Consider the following 20,350-nt stretch of genomic DNA (forward strand, 5'->3'; position numbering starts at 1 on the left):
ATGTGATCTTATCAATAGATGCAGAAAATGCATTTGATAAGATACAAAATCCATTTATGACTAAAACATTCAATAAAATAGGAATAGTAGGAAAGTACCTCAACATAGTAAAGGCTATATATGATAAACCCTCAGCCAATATTATACTCAATGGCAGAAAACTGAAAGCTTTTCCTCTAAAATCAGGAACAAGACAAGGATGCCCACTCTTACCACTCTTACTCGACATAGTGCCTAGCCAGAGCAATAAGGCAAGAGAAAGAAAGAAAAGCATCCAAATTGGGAACGCAGAAGTGAAAATGTCACTTTTTGCAGATGTCATGATTCTGTACACAGAAAACCCTAAAGACTCTACAAAAAAAAAAAAAACTATTAGAAACAATAAACAAATACAGTAAGTTGAAGGATACTAAATAAAAGTAAAAAATGCCAATGCTGACTTGGCTGGTATTTCCCAGGGGTTAGAGTGTCATCTGGCACACCAAAGGGTCTTTGGTTTGCTTTCTGATCAAGGGCACATACCTGGGTTGCAGGTTCGATCCCTAGGTCCAGTTAGGGTGTGTGTGGGAAACAACCAATCAATGTGTCTCTCTCACATCAATGTTTCTCTCTCTCTCTTCCACTCTCTAAAAATCAATGGAAAAAATAACTTCAGGTGAGGAAAAATATAAAATCCAATGCCTTCCTATATACTAACAACAAAATGTTAGAAAAAGAAATGAAAAAAAATTCCCTTTGCAATTGCAACCAAAAGAATAAATTACCTAGGAATAAACTTAACAAAGGACATGAAAGACCTATATACTAAAAACTACAAAGCATTATTAAAGAAGATTGAAAAGTACAACAAAATGGAAAAATATCCCATGTTCATGGATTGGAAGAATCAACATAGTTAAAATGTCTATATTACCCAAAGCAATATACAAATTTAATGCAATCCCCATCAAAATCTCATTGGTTGTTCCATGCACCGATGTCATTTTTTAAAGGAATAGAACAAACTCATCAAATTTGTATGGATTCACAAAAGATCCTGAATAGCCAAAGCAATCCTGAGACAAAAGAATGAAGCCAGAAGTATCACACTACCTGACTTTAAATTATACTTCAGAGCTACGACAATTAAAACAGCATGGTATTGGCAGAAAAACAGATACACGGATCAATGAAACAGAATTGAGAACCCAGATATAAAACCACACGTATATGGGCAGATAATTTCCAGCAAAGGAGCCAGAAACACACAATGGAATAAAGAAAGCCTCTTCAATAAATGATGCTGGGAAAATTGGAAAGCCACATGCAAAAGAATGAAACATTACAGTTTGTCAGCATGTACAAAAATCAATTCAAAATGGATCAAAGACCTAAATATAAGATCTGGAACAATAAATAACATAGAAGTAAACATAGGTACTAAACTTATGGACAGTGGTCATAGAGAACATTTTATAAACTTGACCCGAAAAGCAAGGGAAGGCAAAAATAAATGAATGGGACTATATCAAACTAAAAAACTTCTGCACAACAAAAGAATCCGACAACAAAACCAAGAGACAGCCAACAGAATGGAAGATTATATTTGCAAACAAAAGCTCTGATAAAGAACAGCATGGATGGAACTGGAGAGCATTATGCTAAGTGAAATAAGCCAGTCAATGAAAGAAAAATACCACATGATCTCACTCATTTGTGGATAATAAAGACTATTATAAACTGATGAACAAAAATAGATACAGAAGCAGGGCAGCATCGAACAGACTGTCAAACTACAGCGGGAAGGCTGGGGAGGGTTGGGGGGCGGGGGGGGGGGGTAAGAGATCAACCGAAGGACTTGTATGCATGCATATAAACATAACTAACGGACATAAGACACTGGGGGGTAGGGGAGGCCAGGGGAATGTCAAGGGGGGAGGGGGGAAGGAGACATATGTAATACTCTTTGTAATACTTTAAGCAATAAAACAAAATTAAAAAAAAAAAGCTCTGACAAAGGTTTAATATCCAAAATATGTAAAGAACTCATAAAACTCAACACCAAACAAACTATCCAATTAAAAGATAGGCAGAGGACCTGACCAGACACCTCTCCCAAGAAGACACATGGAACAGCCAATAGACATATGAAAAGATGTTCAACCTCACTGGCAATTAGGGATATGCAAATCAAAACTACACCTGTTAGAATGGCTATTATCAACAAGTATGAACAAATGTTGGCGAGGTGGTGGAGAAAGGGGAACCCTCATGCACTGCTGGTAGGAATGTAGACTGGTACAGCCACTATAGAAAACAGTGTGGTGATTCCTCAAGTAATTAAGAATAGAGTTACCACCATAGGACCCAGCAATCCCTCTCCTGGGTATATATCCAAAAAACTCGAAAACATGTATTCACAAAGATATATATATAAGTGTGGGGTGTGTGTGTGTGTGTGTGTGTGTGTGTGTGTATAACTCTATGTTCATTATTCATAGTGGCCAAGACATGGAGACAACCAAAGTGTCCTTTGGTAGAGTACTGGATAAAGAAGACGTGATACATATATACAATGAAATACTACTCAGCCATAAGATGAAATACTGCCATTTGCAACAACAGGGATGGATCTTGAGAATATGCTAATGACATAAGTCAGTCAGAAAAAGCTAAGAACCATATGATTTCATTCATATGTGAGATATAAAACTGAAACTTGTGGACACAAACAGCAGTGTGGTAGCTGTCAGAGGGAAGAGGGGAGGCAAATAGGGGCAATGAATGGTGCCTAATATATGGTGATGGAAAATGACTTGACTTTGGATTGTGGGGACACAATGCAATATGTAGATCTTATGTCATAGAAATCTATACCTGAAACCACCCCAATAAATTTAATTTTTTAAAAAAAGGCTTTCTGCAGCCCTATTCATACTACTGACACACTGGATGAAACATGAATGCCCATCAACAGGAAAACCTGACTGGCAAATACAAGTGGATTCTATATAGCTATTATAATCAATAAACTACAGTTTATATATATTAATGTGGTAAGTCTTAAAATATGGAGAGAGAAAAACAAATTGCAGAGGAATACATAAAGTACAAAATCAATACTATATTGATTTATGGACACAATATAGTAAAAGAATGAGAAACCAGTACGAGAATGCTGTCAAGGTGGAAATTAAGGGGGGAGTAGGATACACAGGAGGCTTCGATTAAAATTATGGTATTTTATTTCTTAAGGTAGATTAATTTTCTATTTTTTAAATTCCTGAAATGTCTTCTAAAAAGATCATGTAGCTTCTTACCTTGTGTGGGAAAATTATTTTTCTTGTATTTCTCTAGCTGGGTTCCTGAAGAATTTTGACTCTTTTGAATTTGAACTGATGAATTCTACAGTAGGAGATAATTATATAATTGAATATAAAATTAGTGCTAGTCTACATATTAGTACAATGAATTAAACTAACAGAACTCAGCTTGCAATGAGAATGTTTTAAGTTTGTTCAATTACATTGTTTTGATTTATCACTAGAGACCAGAGTGAATACACACACACAGGTACACACATACACACACACACACACACACACACACACACACACACCACCTCTGTAAATATATTCATTTCTCAAGTTAAGGGCATAACAGACAATGTAAAACGAAACAGTCTTCTGTGACTGTTACCAGGCTAGCCAGAGGAGAGAGTAGGAGCTCATGGTTACCCCATCAGCAAAACCCCCTTATCTCAGCCTCTCCAGTTAACATTTCCCTCACTGCTTTGCTCTAACTGAGCCCTAGGTCCCACTGAGATGAATGCTCACCACTGTCCCTTGTAGAGATGGAGGTTTCTCGCTCTCAGAGCTCACAACCCTAGATTTGGAGGTAGTAGGTGTCCTCCTTGCTCCCCATCACTGCTTCCAACCAAATTTCTTTCTCTCCTCCCTACCCACCCCCACCAAGCTCTGAGTCTCATGGCTGTATACTCACCCCACCATGTACCCCTCCTTGCCTTTTCTGACCTACTCTCCCTCCAATCTCAGCCACGCACTCCCACGGGCAAACTCTAGAACTAGTCATTATCACTATTTGCAATGATCAATAACTGTTCAATTTCAAAGCATTTGAATCCAGAATGTGAGATATTCTACAAAATAACTAGCCTGGTCTATTAAAAAAGCCAATGCTATTTAGTGTTCAAGTATATATATGGGTGATATGCCATGATTTCTACAACTACCTTCACATGGTCCAGCAAAAAACACAATATGCAAACCTTAACAGTGGTTCAATCTAGGTGAGTAGTCAGGTGTTCATGGGACTGTGTTTTCAAATGCCTCTATCTGGGAAACTTCCATAATGAAATGTTTAGGGAAGAAGGGAGAATTCCACTTCCTGGCTACAGCCCACAGGGTCCTACAAGTCATTGATCCATGTGTTCAATGTCCCTCACAACCTGGTAGCCTATGCCCTTCTTAAGCAAGTTCATGGGTCATTGCATACTGTTAACTTCTAAGCACCTCTCTCTGCTTTGTGGTATTCCCCCTGATGACCACACCTCTCCTAAAACATAACTTTCCACCAACTGACACCAAAAAAAAAAAAAAAGAAAAAGAAAAAAATAATGCAAGCCATTCTCACTGGAAACAATGATCTCTAACATACATGGGCCCACAATGCAGCCCAGGACTCAGACTATACTTCCCAGTCCCTTGGCTTTCCTGTCTCTTTGACAACTATTTTACACTTTCTCCCATGTTCTCTGCCCTCACCCTCAGCAGAGTATCATGCTTCCCACTTTACTGAGAAAGTTAAAGCATCAGAAGGGAACTTCCTACCAAGAGGCACCAGACATCTAGCCCTAGGTCCAGACCCTTAGACCTTCTGTTATTGAAGTCGAACTGCCCGTGCTCCTGGCCAAAACCAGCCCCTCCACTCATTCATTCCCTAAATCCCATGTCCCATACTTATGATCACTGCATCATTTCCCTCTCTACTGAAACCAACTCTACCAATATACAAACACCTGTTAATTTCCCATCTTAAAAACAAAACAATTTCCCCTACAGCCACTACCCCGTTTTTACATTTACTGCAAAACTTTTCCACACAGATCTCATATTCTTTCTGAAACTTCTCCCCATTCTCTCTTATCCAGTCAGGCTTTTATCTCTGACACATCTCTACTTGGTAAATCCAAGGACCAACCTTCAGTCCTCAACTTACTGAGCAGCAGCCTTTGATGCCTGTAGGCCACACTGTACCCCTTGAGGGCCTTTCTCAACTTGGCTCTCAGAACACCACATGGACCTCCTTTCCTTCCTACTCCATGGTTATTTGTCCTCCCTGCCTCCCAGCTTCTTACTCTGCTCAGTATTTGGACCTCTTCACTTTCAGCCTCAGTCATCTCAGCCCAAGGCTTTACCATACATTCTGATGACCCCAAACTTCTACCTCCAACCTGACTTCTCCTGATATATGCATAACTGTCTAGTAAACATTACTGATGCTCATTGGCATTTCAAACTCACCTTGTCTGCACCTGAGCAATGTGTTGTCTTCTTATGTACTTTAATAACAAATTGAAATTCTTACATTAAGCAAAAAAACTACACTAAACGGGGAAGCCATTCCTAACTACTTTCTTGCTGCCACACCCCATATACAGTTCTCAATAAATCCCGTCCACTCCTCAACCCCTCCAATGCCACTCCCCCAGTCTAAGCCACTATCATCTCATCTCTAGTCTGAATTACTGCAATAGTCCCCCTTGATGTTCCTGACTGGGCCCATAGTTTGCCACCCCCTCAGTCTATTCTTAAGTCTACAGTAAAGTGAGCTAAGTGTTGGGGAACTCAGAGATGCAATATGGCTCCAGCAGCAAAGGCCTCTGGGAAATGTTGGACTCTATTTAACCCTCAGTAGCCTGAGGCTTGGCTGACTACCCAGAAAGCCAAATGCCATCCAAAGATAAACATCATGTCCCCAGGAAGGAGGTTAATGAGTGTATAGAGTGTGATAATTGCCTGATGTTATTATGTTAACTTAAAAACACATTGTTCTTGCTGGTGGTCTATGCAACTACCCACCATATGGTTTTACTTTTAATCCCCTATAAAAAAAAAAAAGAGACCCTGTCCTAGAAGGAAGTGGATTCTTCCAGGCAGGCCACTACTGGGAGCAGCTACCTTACCCATGTATGTAAGTTTCTATTAAAGCTCTTATGATTTTGAATAAGGTTACCTGTCAGTTCTTTAGAATCAATCCTGAATTTAGATTTTTGATGCTTTCCCCAAACACTAAGATAAGGGGTTAGGCCACCCTTTCAATCAAAGCTCTGCAAGAGCTCCCACTGCACTCAGGGAAAAAGCCCAAGTGTTTATAGAACCTATTAAGGCCTAATGAAATCTGCACCTACCACCCTTCGTCATATCTCTAGTTTCATCCCCTACTATTCTCCCCACTTTCTCTGCTCCAGCTTTACAGTAAGTGCTCACTTAACATCTTTGATATGTTCTGTGACTTTAAGTGAAATGACATGTAATGAGAACAATTTTATCAGGCTGATATGATATAAGTAAGAGTTAAGTTCCTACAGCATCAATCTTATAATGAAATGACACTATTCGAGGACCTGCAGTACCAGCCTTTGGCATTGCTCAACCTCAGGCCCTCCAAGCAGACAGTCTCCAGGTCCAGGTCTCCTGTGCCTGCTCTGTTTCTCACCCAGGTCCCTCTTCAGCCATTATTCAAATGTTGCTTTCTCTGTAAGGCCTTCCCTGGCCATCCTACATATAACTGCAACACCCCATACAGTTATCCCCTCTCCTTGCTTTTTCTCCTTCATTTCCACCACTATGTCACATTCCATATATTTTATTTATCTATCTTATTTATAGTCTTTCTCCTGCCACTAGAATATTAAGTTTCAAGAGGGCAAGGACATTTGCCTGTTTTGTTCACTGCTTTATCTGCAGTGCCTAAAAGCAGTGCCTGGCAAACCAGAGTTGTAAACAGAGATGAATGAAACAACAACTTGATTTAAAAGGGTCACACGCATGTGACTCTCTGCAAACACTTCCCTTGGCCTGTTTTAACTGACACTGTCTGCCTACTGCTTATAATAATCCCCTTATAAGAATTATACAAATGAATTTGAAAACTATCTCTATAGCAATGCTCAAAATTATTTTTTTAACTATGGTTAAATATATATGGCATAATATTTACCATCTTTTTGTTGTTGTTAATCCTCATTGGAGGATATTTTTTCCATTGATTTTTAGAGAATGGAAGGGAGGCAGAAGGGAGAGAGAAAGAAAGAAAGGAGAGATAGAGAGAAATATCAATATGAGAGAGACACATCCAGTGGTTGCCTCCCACAAGTGCCCTGACTGGGACCTGGGATCAAACCTGCAATCCAGGTACACACCTTTGACCGGGAATTGAACCCTCGACCCTTTGGTGCACGGAACAATGCTCCAGCCACTGAGTCACACCAGACAGGGCGATAGTTACCATCTTAACCATGTTAAAGTGCACAGGTCAGTGGTATTAAGTACATTCACACTGTCTTGCAACCATCACCACCATTCATTCACAGAACTCTCTTCAACTTGCAAAACTGAAACGCTGTTCCTATTAAACACTAACCCCTCACTCTCTCCCAGCAGCCCTGGAAACTGCCCTTGTACTTTCTGTCGGTAGGAATCTGACTGCTCAAATATTTAACTTCTCCCCCTAACTTGACAAGGCCAACTGGTCTCCAAACCTACCATGGACCCCTCTTTCTTCATGGTAGTCCTGCACTGACCCATCTTGATGCTGCCCTCAGCGGCTTCCACTTTCTTCCAAGCATCGAGTCGGAATCTCTCCATCACTTTTATTTCTTCCCGGAGGTCTGTGTTCTCTTTGACCAACATTTCTATCTGGCTTCTAAGACGGCCATGTGTACTTGACCATTTTGCTTCCTTTCTTTTCAAATCTTCCTGTAAATCTGTTACCTGCTGTTTCAAAGCCTGCCAACCCCACACCCCCCAAAAAAAGCATTAGTAGAATTAAAACAATGCAAGAAAAAATACAGACTAGCTAACCTCGTACAGAGAACAGAAAAGAGAAGGCTCCGTTAATCACATTTCAATAAAACTGGGATTTTCAGGAAAGGGAATAGGGGTTCAGGCTAGAGCCTCACTTCATACCATCAGCAAAATTAATTCCAGGAATCAGGAGGAGGCGGCAGACACCACTTAAGAGTTCACTGAAATAATGTGGCCTTGAGATAATAAAGATACAAATTTGGGTCAGTGGATAGAGCGTCGGCCTACACAGACTGAATGGTCCCGGGTTTGGTTCCGGTCAAGGGCACATGCCCAGGTTATAGGCTCAATCCCTAGTAGGGGGCATGCAGGAGGCAGCTGACTGATGATTCTCTCTCATCACTGATGTTTCTATCTCTTTCTCTGACTCTCCCTTCCTCTCTAAAATCAATAAAAATATATTTTTAAAAAAGATATTAATTGAAATAGAAGAGATAAATGGGGGTTATCTGTTGAAGAAAAAATAAATAGGAATTAATTACTAACTGAAGGAAGATAGATGAGGTAAAGGGAAGAAAAAAGATTCAAATTCAAAACTACCAAACTGAAAACTGATCCTATTGGGAATTTATAAGAAACAGGTTTTAAGAAAATGAGTTGTTTTAGATGGATTAAATGATACAAGTGAAGAAACTCCTGGAAATGTCTAGAAGCTATCTGCAACTGTATAAAGAGAAATAAAGATCAACGTCAGAACTAAGGAGAGATAGTCAGCTAGCTACATGGAATACGTAGGTGCAACTCATAGGAAGTGACTTGAAGCTGAGGAAAGGAGTATGGACAGAAGCAGGAAGCATTCCCTACCACCCACCTGAGAACCTGTTCAGATATGAGACTGAAGGCAGTGAGAATCCTAACTCACTAACACACACCTCATTAACACACATGGACAATCTGACATCCATCCATGCTCATATAAACTTCACAATAGCCAATAAAGTGCTGCTCCAGTGAATACATGAATGATAAGAAAATGAAACAGCCTATTGCTGACATGAAGAAAGTTATAGTGGTCTGGATAGAAGATCAAACCAGCCACAACATTCCCTCAAAGCCTAATCCAAGCAAGACTCTTAACTCTTCAATTCTGTGAAGGCTGAGAGAGGCAAGGAAGCTTAGAAGAAAAGTCTGAAGCTACGAGAGGTTGGTTCATGAAGTTGAAGGAAATAAGCCATGTCCATAACATAAAAGTTCAAGGTGAAGTAGCAAGTGCTGATCTAGAAGCCGCAGCAAGTTATCCAGAAGATCTAGCTAAGATAATTAATGAAGGTGGTTACACTCAATAACAGATTTTCAATGTAGACAAAACAGCCTTATATTGGAAGAAAATGCCATCTAGACTTTCATAGCTAGCGAGGAGAAGTCAATGCCCAGCTTCAAACCTTCCAAGGACAGGCTGACTCTCGTTAGGGGCTAATGCAGCTGGTGACTTTAAGTTGAAACCACTGTCCACTTACCATTCTGATAATCCTAAGGCCCTTAACAATTATGCAAAATCTACTCTGCCTGTGCTCTATAAGTGGAACAATAAAGTCTGGATGACAGCATATCTGTTTACAACATAGTTTACCGATTATTTTAAGCCCACTGTTGAGACTACTGTTCAGATAAAAAGATTCTTTTCAAAACATTACTGTTCATTGACAATGCATTTGGTCACCCAAGAGCTCTGATGGAGATGTACAAGAGTAATGTTGTTTTCATGCCTGCTAACAACATCCATTCTGCAGCCCCTGGATCAAGGAGTAATTTTGACTTTCAAGTCTTACTAATTAAGAAACACATTTCATAAGGCTATAGCTGCCATAGATAGTGATTCCTCTGACGGGTCTAGGCCAGCGGTCGGCAAACTGCGGCTCACAAGCCACATGCTGCTCTTTGGTCCCTTGAGTGTGGCTCTTCCACAAAATACCGACTTCTGCGTATGGGCCACGAAGTTTCAATCGCACTGTACATGCGCGCCCGCACGTGGTATTTTGTGGAAGAGCCACACTCAAGGGGCCAAAGAGCCGCATGTGGCTCGCGAGCCGCAGTTTGCCAACCACTGGTCTAGGCAAACTATAAATTGAAAACCTTCTAGAAAGGATTCACCTTTCTAAATGCCATTACAAACATTCATGATTCATGGGAAGAGATCAAAACATTAACAAGAATTTGGAAGAAATTGATTCCAACCCTCATGGATGATTTTGAGGGGGTCAAGACTTCAGTGGAGGAAGTAACTGTAGATATGGAAATAGCAAGAGAACTAGAATTAGAAGTGGAGCCTAGATGTGACTGAATTGCTACAAATTCATGGTAAAACTTTAACAGATGAGGAGCAAAGAGAGTAGTTTCTTGAGATGGAATCTACTCTTGGTGAAGAAACTGTGAAAATGACAACAAAGGATTTAGAATATTATATCAACTTAGTTGATAAAGCAGTGACAGGGTTTGAAAGAATGGATTTCAATTTTGAAAGAAGTTTTACTGTGGGTAAAATGCTATCAAACAGCATCGCATGCTAAAGGTAAATCATTTGTGAAAGAATCAGTCAACACAGTAAACTTCATTGTTGTCTTATTTTAAGAAATTGCCACAGCCACCTCAAACTCCAGCAACCACCACACTGATCAGTCAGCTGCCATAAACACTGAGGCAAGAAGCTCTACCAGCAAAAAGATAATGGTTCACCGAAGGCTGGTTAGCATTTGGGGCAATAATGTTATTCTCTAATTAAGGTATGTACATAGTTTTTTAGACATAATGCTAGACTATAATATAGTGTAAACATAACTTTTATATGCAAAGGAAAACCAAAATATTCATGGGATTTGCAATATTCACTTTATCGAGGTGGTCTAGAACCAAATCCACATTGTCTCTGAATACGTTTATACCATCTCTTTAATCTTTTAATGACTTAATAAGTGAAAGCATATCAATAAATATATATTTGTTTTTTATTTAAGTATATATCTGTTTTTAAAGTATGTAACTGCATTGTAGAGGCAGAAAGGATAAATATGGGAAACTATGAATGAGCCATAGTTTAAGAAAAACAAGGAACTGTACCCACAACCAAAAGAAATAATGAACACCCATGGTTACACATAATATCAAGTCTTTTGAAAAGGTTCCAATATTTAACACTAACAAAGCAGAAAGAAAGTTCAAAAAAAGGTTGCAAAATTATGAAATTGTCTAATGTCTTAAAGAGAAAAGCTAACTCACCAACTCCCCAGGAAATGAGGCCTCTACATCAACACTGTCCAGAACTTTATGTAATGATGGATGTGTCCTGGACCTGCACTGGGCAATGTGATAGCTACCAGTCACATAACAGCTACTGAGCACTTGAAATGTGACTAACGTCACTGAAAAACTGAATTTTTAGTTTTATTGAAAAACTAAGTTTTTCATTTTATTTAATTTCATTTAACTTAAAGAGCCACATGTGGCTAATGACTAGCAGACTGCAAAGAACAGGCTTAGAGAATAAGAGGATAAATTGTTTGCAGGAAAGGCACCAGATCATAATAAAGTAAAAACTATGTGTTATTCTCATCAAAGTAAGTAGAACTAAAATAAAGCTCATTTGCTATGGTTTGAATCACACTGGAAGAAGAAATCTCAGCTATGACAGGGGGGAAAGTGGGGGGAATCAAGTTTATAATCTTGGGTGGTCTAAGAAGGGTGGTGTTGTTATTTGCCTTATGGGTCTCTTAAGATTTTTATAACATAGCAAGCTATCCAAGTATCACTCTACTCCTGGGAAACTCAGGAACAATAAATATGAAATGACAAGCCCATTACGCAGATATTTTAGAATAGATTATGGTTTTAAATTTAGTGAAAAATTTTCTGATAGCTGAATTTGATTTTAACTACTGTTTAAAGTATTTGAAGTGGCCCAGGCCTGAAAGCTCAGTTCATTAGGGTGTCGTCCCAATATGCCAAGATTGAAGGTTCAATCTCTGGTCAGGGCACATACAAGAAGCAACCAATGAATACCTAAATAAGTGGAACAACAACTTGATATATGTCTCTCACTCAAATTAGTAAATTAAAAATATTTTAATAAAGTATTTTGAAGTATTCACAAAACCTCATGATAAATTTGTATTATTATAGATTATAAAAATAATCTATAATCTAGATCAGGGGTCCTCACACTTTTTAAACAGGGGGCCGGTTCACTGTCCCTCAGACCATTGGAGGGCCGGACTATAGTTTAAAAAAACTATGAACAGGAAAACCAAGATGGGGGCAAAGGTTAACACCAGAGTTTGGTGCCTCGAACAACCACTTCAAAAATACAACTAAAAGATGGAACGGACATCATCCAGAACCACAGGAAGGCTGGCTGAGTGGAAGTTCTACAACTAGGAGGAAAGAGAATAGCATACCGAGACTCAGAGGAGGCGCAGTGCTGAAGTCAAATACTAAGGTGCGGAGTGCGTGCGGAGAGGGCTGGCGGCTGAGGGCGCGGTTGTCTGTTTCAATCGGGAGGGAGTCTCAGACTCTGAGCTCCAGATCCGGGCGAGTCTCTAGGGACCCAGACTCAAACGGGAGAAGTGGGACTGTCTGGCTTCGGTCAGAACTCGAAGGCAGCTTTCTCTCTGAGGTATGCAGCGGTTGCTGGGACTCTGAGAGGCAGAGTCCCCGGGGACGGGACTGAGAGCAGCCATAACTGCTCACTCAGCCCGCCCACCCTGTTGATCCCCTGGGACACGTCCCCTGCCCAAGCCCAGCACAGAGCCATTTGCCAGATAGCCTCAGGCAAAGGCTAGATTAGCACCGCCCTAGAGGACAGAAGTTCTCTCACTGCAGACACAGCTGATTCTCACAGCCACTTGGCCTGGAGGACAAATCCCCTCTAGTATTACTTACAACAATCAAGGCTTAACTACAACAAGACTGCACACAAAGACCACTAGGGGGTGCACCAAGAAAACATAAAAAAAATGCAGAGACAAAGAAACAGGACGCAAATGTCAGAAATGGAAGATATAGAGCTCAAAACCACACTTTTAAGGTCTTTCAAGAATTTTCTAAAAACTGCCGATAAATGTAGTGAGATCCTCAAGAAATCTAATGAGACCCTCGATGTTGTGATAAAGAACCAACTAGAAATTAAGCATACACTGACTGAAATAAAGAATATTATACAGACTCCCAACAGCAGACCAGAGGAGCGCAAGACTCAAGTCAAAGATTTGAAATGCGAAGAAGCAAAAAACACCCAACCGGAAAAGCAAAATGAAAAAAGAATCCAAAAATACGAAGATAGTGTAAGGAGCCTCTGGGACAGCTTCAAGTGTACCAACATCAGAATTATAGGGGTGCCAGAAGAAGAGAGAGAGCAAGATACTGAAAACCTATTTGAAGAAATAATGACAGAAAACTTCCCCTACCTGGTGAAAGAAATAGACTTACAGGTCCAAGAAGCACAGGTTGCCTAAGATTCCTTCATGCTTTTATTCAGGGCTAACTCTCCTATTGCAAATGTCATGAGAGCTCTAACATCTCCCACAGGTTAGAGGAACTTGTATATTTCCACTGCCTCTAACAAGGACACATCTGTCACCCAGTGTTGGGCTGGAATAAGCCACATTGTAACAACACAGAAAATGGGTTCAATCTTGTATCATTACAGGCAGAAGAAGGTATTTGGCAAATTGTTATATATTGTTTATGTACTGTACAAGTAACTTATTCTTGAATAACAAATTTTGCTATAATGTATAAATTGCTATATGTGAATTAAAAAATGTTTTCAGAATATTGATTTGTTGCCAACAATATCTAAAAGCTCTGTGTATTATGACTATGGTCTCTGAAATTGCTGCCCTGCACAAACACTTGCTTTTCCCTTTGTTCTCCTCCCATAAATTGAGGACATTAACAAGTGAAAAAAAAAAAAATCTCAGGGTGACTCTGCGACAGGTACTTGCCAAAAGCCCGGGCGGCTCGCACAAAAGGAATCCAAAGAGGACCACACCAAGACACATCATAATTAAAATGCCAAGAGCAAAAGACAAAGAGAGAATCTTAAAAGCAGCAAGAGAAAGAAACTCAGTTACCTACAAGGGAATACCCATACAACTGTCAGCTGATTTCTCAACAGAAACTTTGCAGACCAGAAGGGAGTGGCAAGAAATATTCAAAGTGATGAATACCAAGAACCTACAACCAAGATTACTTTATCCAGCAAAGCTATCATTCAGAATTGAAGGTCAGATAAAGAGCTTCACAGATAAGAAAAAGCTAAAGGAGTTCACCACCACCAAACCAGTATTATATGAAACGCTGAAAGGTATTCTTTAAGAAGAGGAAGAAGAAGAGAAAGGTAAAGATACAAATTATGAACAACAAATATGCATCTACCAACAAGTGACTCTAAGAATCAAGTGAATAAATAATCTGATGAACAGAATGAACTGTTGATTATAATAGAATCAGGGACATAGATAGGGAATGGACTGACTATTCTTGGCGGGGGGGAAAGGGTGTGGGAGATGTGGGAAGAGACTGGACAAAACTCGTGCACCTATGGATGAGGACAGTGGGTGGGGAGTGAGGGCGGAGGATGGGGCGGGAACTGGGAGGAGGGGAGTTATGGGGGGAAAAAAGAGGAACAAATGTAATAATCTGAACAATAAAGATTTCAAACATGCATCTATCAACAAGTGAATCTAAGAATCAAGTGAACAAATAATCTGGTGATCATAATAGAATCAGGGACATAGAAAGGGAATGGACTGACTATTCTTGGGGGGGAAAGGGGTGTGGGAGATGCGGGAAGAGACTGGACAAAAATCGTGCACCTATGGATGAGGGCAGTGGATGGGGAGTGAGGGCGGAGGGTGGGGCGGGAACTGGGAGGAGGGGAGTTATGGGGGGAAAAAAGAGGAACAAATGTAATAATCTGAACAATAAAGACTTAATTAAAAACAAAAAACAAAACAACAACTGCCGAAACCGGTTTGGCTCAGTGGATAGAGCGTCGGCCTGCAGACTGAAGGGCCCCAGGTTCGATTCCAGTCAAGTGCATGTACCTGGGTTGCGGGTACATCCCCGGTGGGAGATGTGCAGGAGGCGGCTGATCGATGTTTCTCTCTCATCGATGTTTCTAACTCTCTATCTCTCTCCCTTCCTCTCTGTAAAAAAAATCAATAAAATATATTTTTTAAAAAAAACCTTTTTAAAAAAAATTAAAAAACAAACAAACTATGAACAAATTCCTATGCACACTGCACATATCTTATTTTGAAGTAAAAAAACAAAACGGGAACAAATACAATATTTGTATTTGCATGTGGCCTGCGGGCCGTAGTTTGAGGACCCCTGATCTAGATTATATAGATTTTAAAAAGAAATTCAAACAAGTTTAATATCAATTTTTAATCTAAAGAGCAAAATAACTCTATAATAATAAAAGAATAATATGCTAATTAGACCAGACAGCCAAACGATCTTCCAGACGTCATTCCGGATGTCCTTCCAGACGAAGCGGCGGCAGTGGGGGCCAAGGCAGAGGTGGCTAGGGGTGATCAGGCAGGCAGGTGAGCAGTTAGGGGCGATCAGGCAGGCAGAGTGATTAGGGGTGATCAGGCAGGCAGACAGAGTGGTTAGAGGTGATCAGGCAGGCAGAGTGGTTAGGGGTGATCAGGCAGGCAGGTAGAGTGGTTAGGGGAGATCAGGCAGGCAGGCAGAGTGGTTAGGGGCGTTCAGGCAGGCAGGCAGAGTGGTTAGGGGTGATCAGGCAGGCAGGCAGAGTGGTTAGGGACGATCAGGCAGGCAGGCAGAGTGGTTAGGGGTGATCAGGCAGGCAGGCAGAGTGGATAGGGGTGATCAGGCAGGCAGGCAGGGAGGTGAGCAGTTATAAGCCATGGTCCCGGATTGTGAGTCAGACATCCCCCGAGGGGTCCCAGATTGTGAGAGAGTGCACACCCTTCCCCCACCCCTGTGCACAAATTCTGTGCCCCGGGCCTCTAGTTCTTAATAATTGCTAGTAGAATTAAAACTTGAAATGATATTTATGAAGAGATAATCTGGCAATATCTATGAATGTACATACCACCCCTCTTTAACCTAGAAATTCACTTCCAGGAATTTACCCTACAGATATAGTTGAGTATGTAAGATATATGGGGGCAAGGATGAATTTGTTTTGTTCACTCCTATATTCCCAGCACATGCCTTCTATATCACAGGTATTCAATAACCACGTGCTAAATGACTAACTCGAAGAATGATTGTGAAGTGCTTGTGTACAAGGTCATTCAAGACAATACTCTTAATAGAGAGAAAAAACAGAAACAACATAAATGTTTAGTTAAGTAAATTATGGCACATCCATATAATGCAATTCTATTCAATGGTAAAATAAAGAACGAGAATGTTCTTTATGTTAAGATACAAATGATTTCAATATACTTCCATTAATTTTTTTAAACTTAGCAATATATATGCATTTGCTTAGAATTCCTCCAGAAAGATACAAGAGATTGGTGACATTGGTTGTATCAAAAGAGGAAAATTGAGTGCCTCAGCAAGGGTGAGAGAGAGATTTCACTGTAGATACTTTTTTGAAATAATAAATTTAATAGATTGTTAAAGTCTATCAGATTTAATAAACCAAGCATCAACCAAAAGATGGAATGTGTTACTCCCCACAAAAGTAAAAATATCGGATTAAAGACCCTAATCAACATGGCATGTGATAACTTAAGCTATAGGTGTGCAGAAAAGATTGTTCAAAGATGGTATACTACAGAAAGAAAGAAATCAAAAGACAGAGCTCTAAAATACTGGTATTTAAAATATGGACATGCATGGACACAGACAATAGGGTGCTGAAGGCCTGGGGCAGGAAGGTGGGGGCAGGCTGGAGGGAGTCAATGGAGGAAAAAAGGGGACATATATAATACTTACAATAATAAAGAATTATATATCTATAATAATAAAAGCATAATATGCTAATTAGACTGGACAGCCAAACAACCTTCCAAACATCATTCCAGACGAAGCTGTAGTGGCGGGGGGCAAGGCAGAGGCAGTTAGGGGCAATAAGGCAGGCAGGCAGGTGAGCAGTTAGGAGGCAGCAGTCGCAGATTGCAAGAGGGTGCAGGCCAGGCTGAGGGGACCCCCCCCCCCCGCAATGCATTAATTTTGTGCACCGTACCTCTAGTATTATAATAATAATAAAAAAAATATGGACATGGAAGATGAGTTTGCACTTTATGCATAAGCAAGAGATAGACATTTAAATTTTTTCTCTTGGTAAATTAAGTTTTTCTTTTAATGAAGTCCAATATATCCATTTTTTTCTTTTATACTTATTTCTTTGTCTTCTCTTGGAAGTGTTTGCCTATGCCACTGTCATGAATATATTCACTTCCATTATTTTTCTATGGTTTAGCTAGAAGTGCATTAGTTCTTTTTAAGTACTACATTCCTCTGATCATGTCCATTTCTGACTTTGAAATAAAAAGGACTGATAATTTGGCCTATCAGTTTATAAGTTTTAAAAATAAACACCTATTCAGTATATGGGCCTTAAATTACTAAAAATGAACAAAACTTAACAGTATTTGTTGTGTGGTAAGTCAAACAAATTAACACAACATTACAACAATGAACTTCCAACTCCTGGCTTATTAATTCATTCATGTCATTTGTATACTCTTTCTGTTTGTTTGGAAACCTTTAATAAGAGAATATTTTACTCTTTAAAAGCCAGACTACAAAAGATGTTCCTGATGCAGTGTCTCAGATAGATAATTTGTTGAGTCAATAGATGACTAATAAATTGATACCCAATATCTCTCTGACATATCAAATAATCCTAAGAGTCTTACAAAACTGAAATCTTTACTAATTTGTATGAGTATATAAGTATTGGTATACCTGTATTTCTTCACGTTCCTTTTTATCTGGAAAAGTTCTTGCAACTGTAGTATACTTTTCAAAAACTTTGCGTTTATTTTGTAGCTTCCTCATTTCCTCCTTCTTAAACTCTTTTATTCGAGTCAGTTCATTTGCTTTCTGTTGTTCAAAGTCTGTGATTTCTTTCCTAAAATGATCAAACCATGTTATTTAAGGAGATTATCTAAAGGGACCAACCATCTCAGTAAATATAATAATCCACATGTGGCACCAAAATGAAACACCAGGAACAGCCTGGTAATGAGGAGCTGGAATCTTGGTGAATCCATTTTCAATCCATAGTACCCTTCCGACAAGCACCTACTGGACACCTGCTATCAATCAAGTACACTGGAGGAACCATGGTGGAATAACTAAACATCCTTACTCCTGTGAAGCCTCTTATATCTGATAGGAGACAGAAAATAGAATAAGTAAGTAAAATATATGGAACACTAGAGGCCTGGTGCACGAAATTCGTCACAGGTATGGTCCCTAGGCCTGGCCTGCAATCAGGGCCATCTTCCCCAGCTGCCAGCAGCCTGCCCCGCTCCCCACTGCCATCTACCTCCAGTTCCCTGTTCACCATTGGGAGATCAGAGCCTGCCTGCCGGCCAGGGGGAGGGACCAAGAGGTTGGCCGTTCCCGCCCGCTCACAAGCCCCGTATCCCGCCGCCAGTCACCCTCTGTGTATGGGGCGACTGGCGGGCCCAGAGCCTTGGCCTGGAGCCACCGACATCTGCCACCACCCATCCCTAGTTCCCCGTTCGCCATTGGGTGATGGGAGCCTGCTGGCCAGGGGGAGGGACCAAGAGGTTGGCCGCTAGACCCCAATTGGGCAATCGGGGCCTGCGGGCTGGAGGCAGCTTCTGCATTAAGCGTCTGCCCCCTGGTGGTCAGTATGCATTACAGCCACTGGTTGTTCCGCTGTTTGGTCGATTTGCATATTACCCTTTTATTATATAGGACTAGAGGCATGAAATTCATGCACGGGGGGGCGGTGTTCCTCAGCCCAGCCTGCACCCTCTCCAATCTGGGACCTCTCAGGGGATATCCGACTGCCGGTTTAGGCCTGATCCCGCAGTTGGACATCCCTCTCACAATCCGGGACTGCTGGCTCCTAACCACTCGCCTGCCTGCCTGCCTGATTGCCACTAACCACTTCTGCTTGCCAGCCTGATCGCTTCTTAACCGCTCTCCTGCCGGCTGATTGCCCCCAACTGCCCTTCCCTGCCGGCCTGATCACCCTCAACTGCCCTACCCTGCCAGCCCGATCACCCAAAACTGCCCTCCCCTGCCTGTCTGATCATCCCCAACTGCCCTCCCCTGCCTGTCTGATCACCCCCAACTGCCCTGCCCTGCCGGCCTGATCACCCACAACTGCCCTCCCCTGCCACAACCTGCCTCCTCCGCATGAGGCGGCAGAGACGCCAGGACCAGCCTCCTCCATGCCACGCAGTGCCGCGGGACCCCCAGGCCCCACCGCATGAAGCAGCCACCAGGCCCCGCCTCCTCTGTGCGCGTGGCCATCTTGTGACGGCCATCTTGTGATGACATGAGGGCATGACGCCGCCTAGACTATTATTAGTATAGATTAGGAGTGGCAAGGAAAAAAAATAAGCAAGGAATGAGGTTAGATAATATCAGGGTAGGAGATTAAAATTATAGATGGGGTCATCTTGCTGAGATAATATTTGAAGTAAAACCTAAAGAAAGTGAGAATACCTATAAGGTTATTTGGACAAAGCAGTTCAAACAGAGGGAACACCACATGCAAAAACCAGCTAAGCTGCCAATGTGGCTAAAACAGTGAGCAGGAGACAGAAAAAAAAGGGGGGGGGGGGGCGATTAACTAAGTTCTTACAGACCACTTGAGAAATTTGGTATTTAGCTGAGAAGAATGTTGATTTAGCTGAGGGACTGTCACAGCCCAGTTTCATTGTTCATGATGTGTTAAGAGCATAGGAAGAGTGACATCAGCAAGAGAGTGGAATAGGAGGTCCCTGGCTCACATCCCTCCACACGAACAACAATCCAACAGCCATTCATGAGCATAAGTGATTTTGTAGAAGCTCTAGGATTCAGGTAGGAGGTTGGGAAAACCTGGTGAAGCCGTAAGATCAAGGACAGCCACTGAGAGAAGGCAAGCCCATACCCCAGTGGAAGACTTGCAAAACATGGTCCTGGCTGCAGAATGAAAACAGCTTAGATCCCCTATGGACTCAGCCCCAGCTCCATCCGCCAAGGGACTTGTGAAGAGCAACACCCATCTGTGCCTCTGATAACAGGCCCACACATCTCAGACCCAATTATAGATCCTAAAACAACCCTGTTACCTGGCCCCAAACTGC

At 41.1% G+C, this 20,350-nt stretch overlaps 1 protein-coding gene across 2 annotated transcripts in view; it reads right to left on the reverse strand.

Annotated features, from left to right (window-relative positions):
- CPAP (centrosome assembly and centriole elongation protein) overlaps window positions 1-20,350 on the reverse strand; it is a 91,756-nt gene that overhangs the window by 19,296 nt on the left and 52,110 nt on the right. For both annotated transcript variants that reach the window (XM_081083580.1, XM_081083579.1), the window contains 3 exons: window positions 17,982-18,147; window positions 7,767-8,009; window positions 3,300-3,384 (listed from right to left, as the gene is read on the reverse strand). In XM_081083580.1, coding sequence (XP_080939706.1) covers window positions 3,300-3,384; window positions 7,767-8,009; window positions 17,982-18,147 — 494 coding nt within the window. The remainder of the gene's footprint in view (window positions 1-3,299; window positions 3,385-7,766; window positions 8,010-17,981; window positions 18,148-20,350) is intronic.

The sequence above is a fragment of the Myotis nattereri genome (genome assembly GCF_964212035.1).
Source record: "Myotis nattereri genome assembly, chromosome: 2".
NCBI lineage: Eukaryota > Metazoa > Chordata > Mammalia > Chiroptera > Vespertilionidae > Myotis > Myotis nattereri.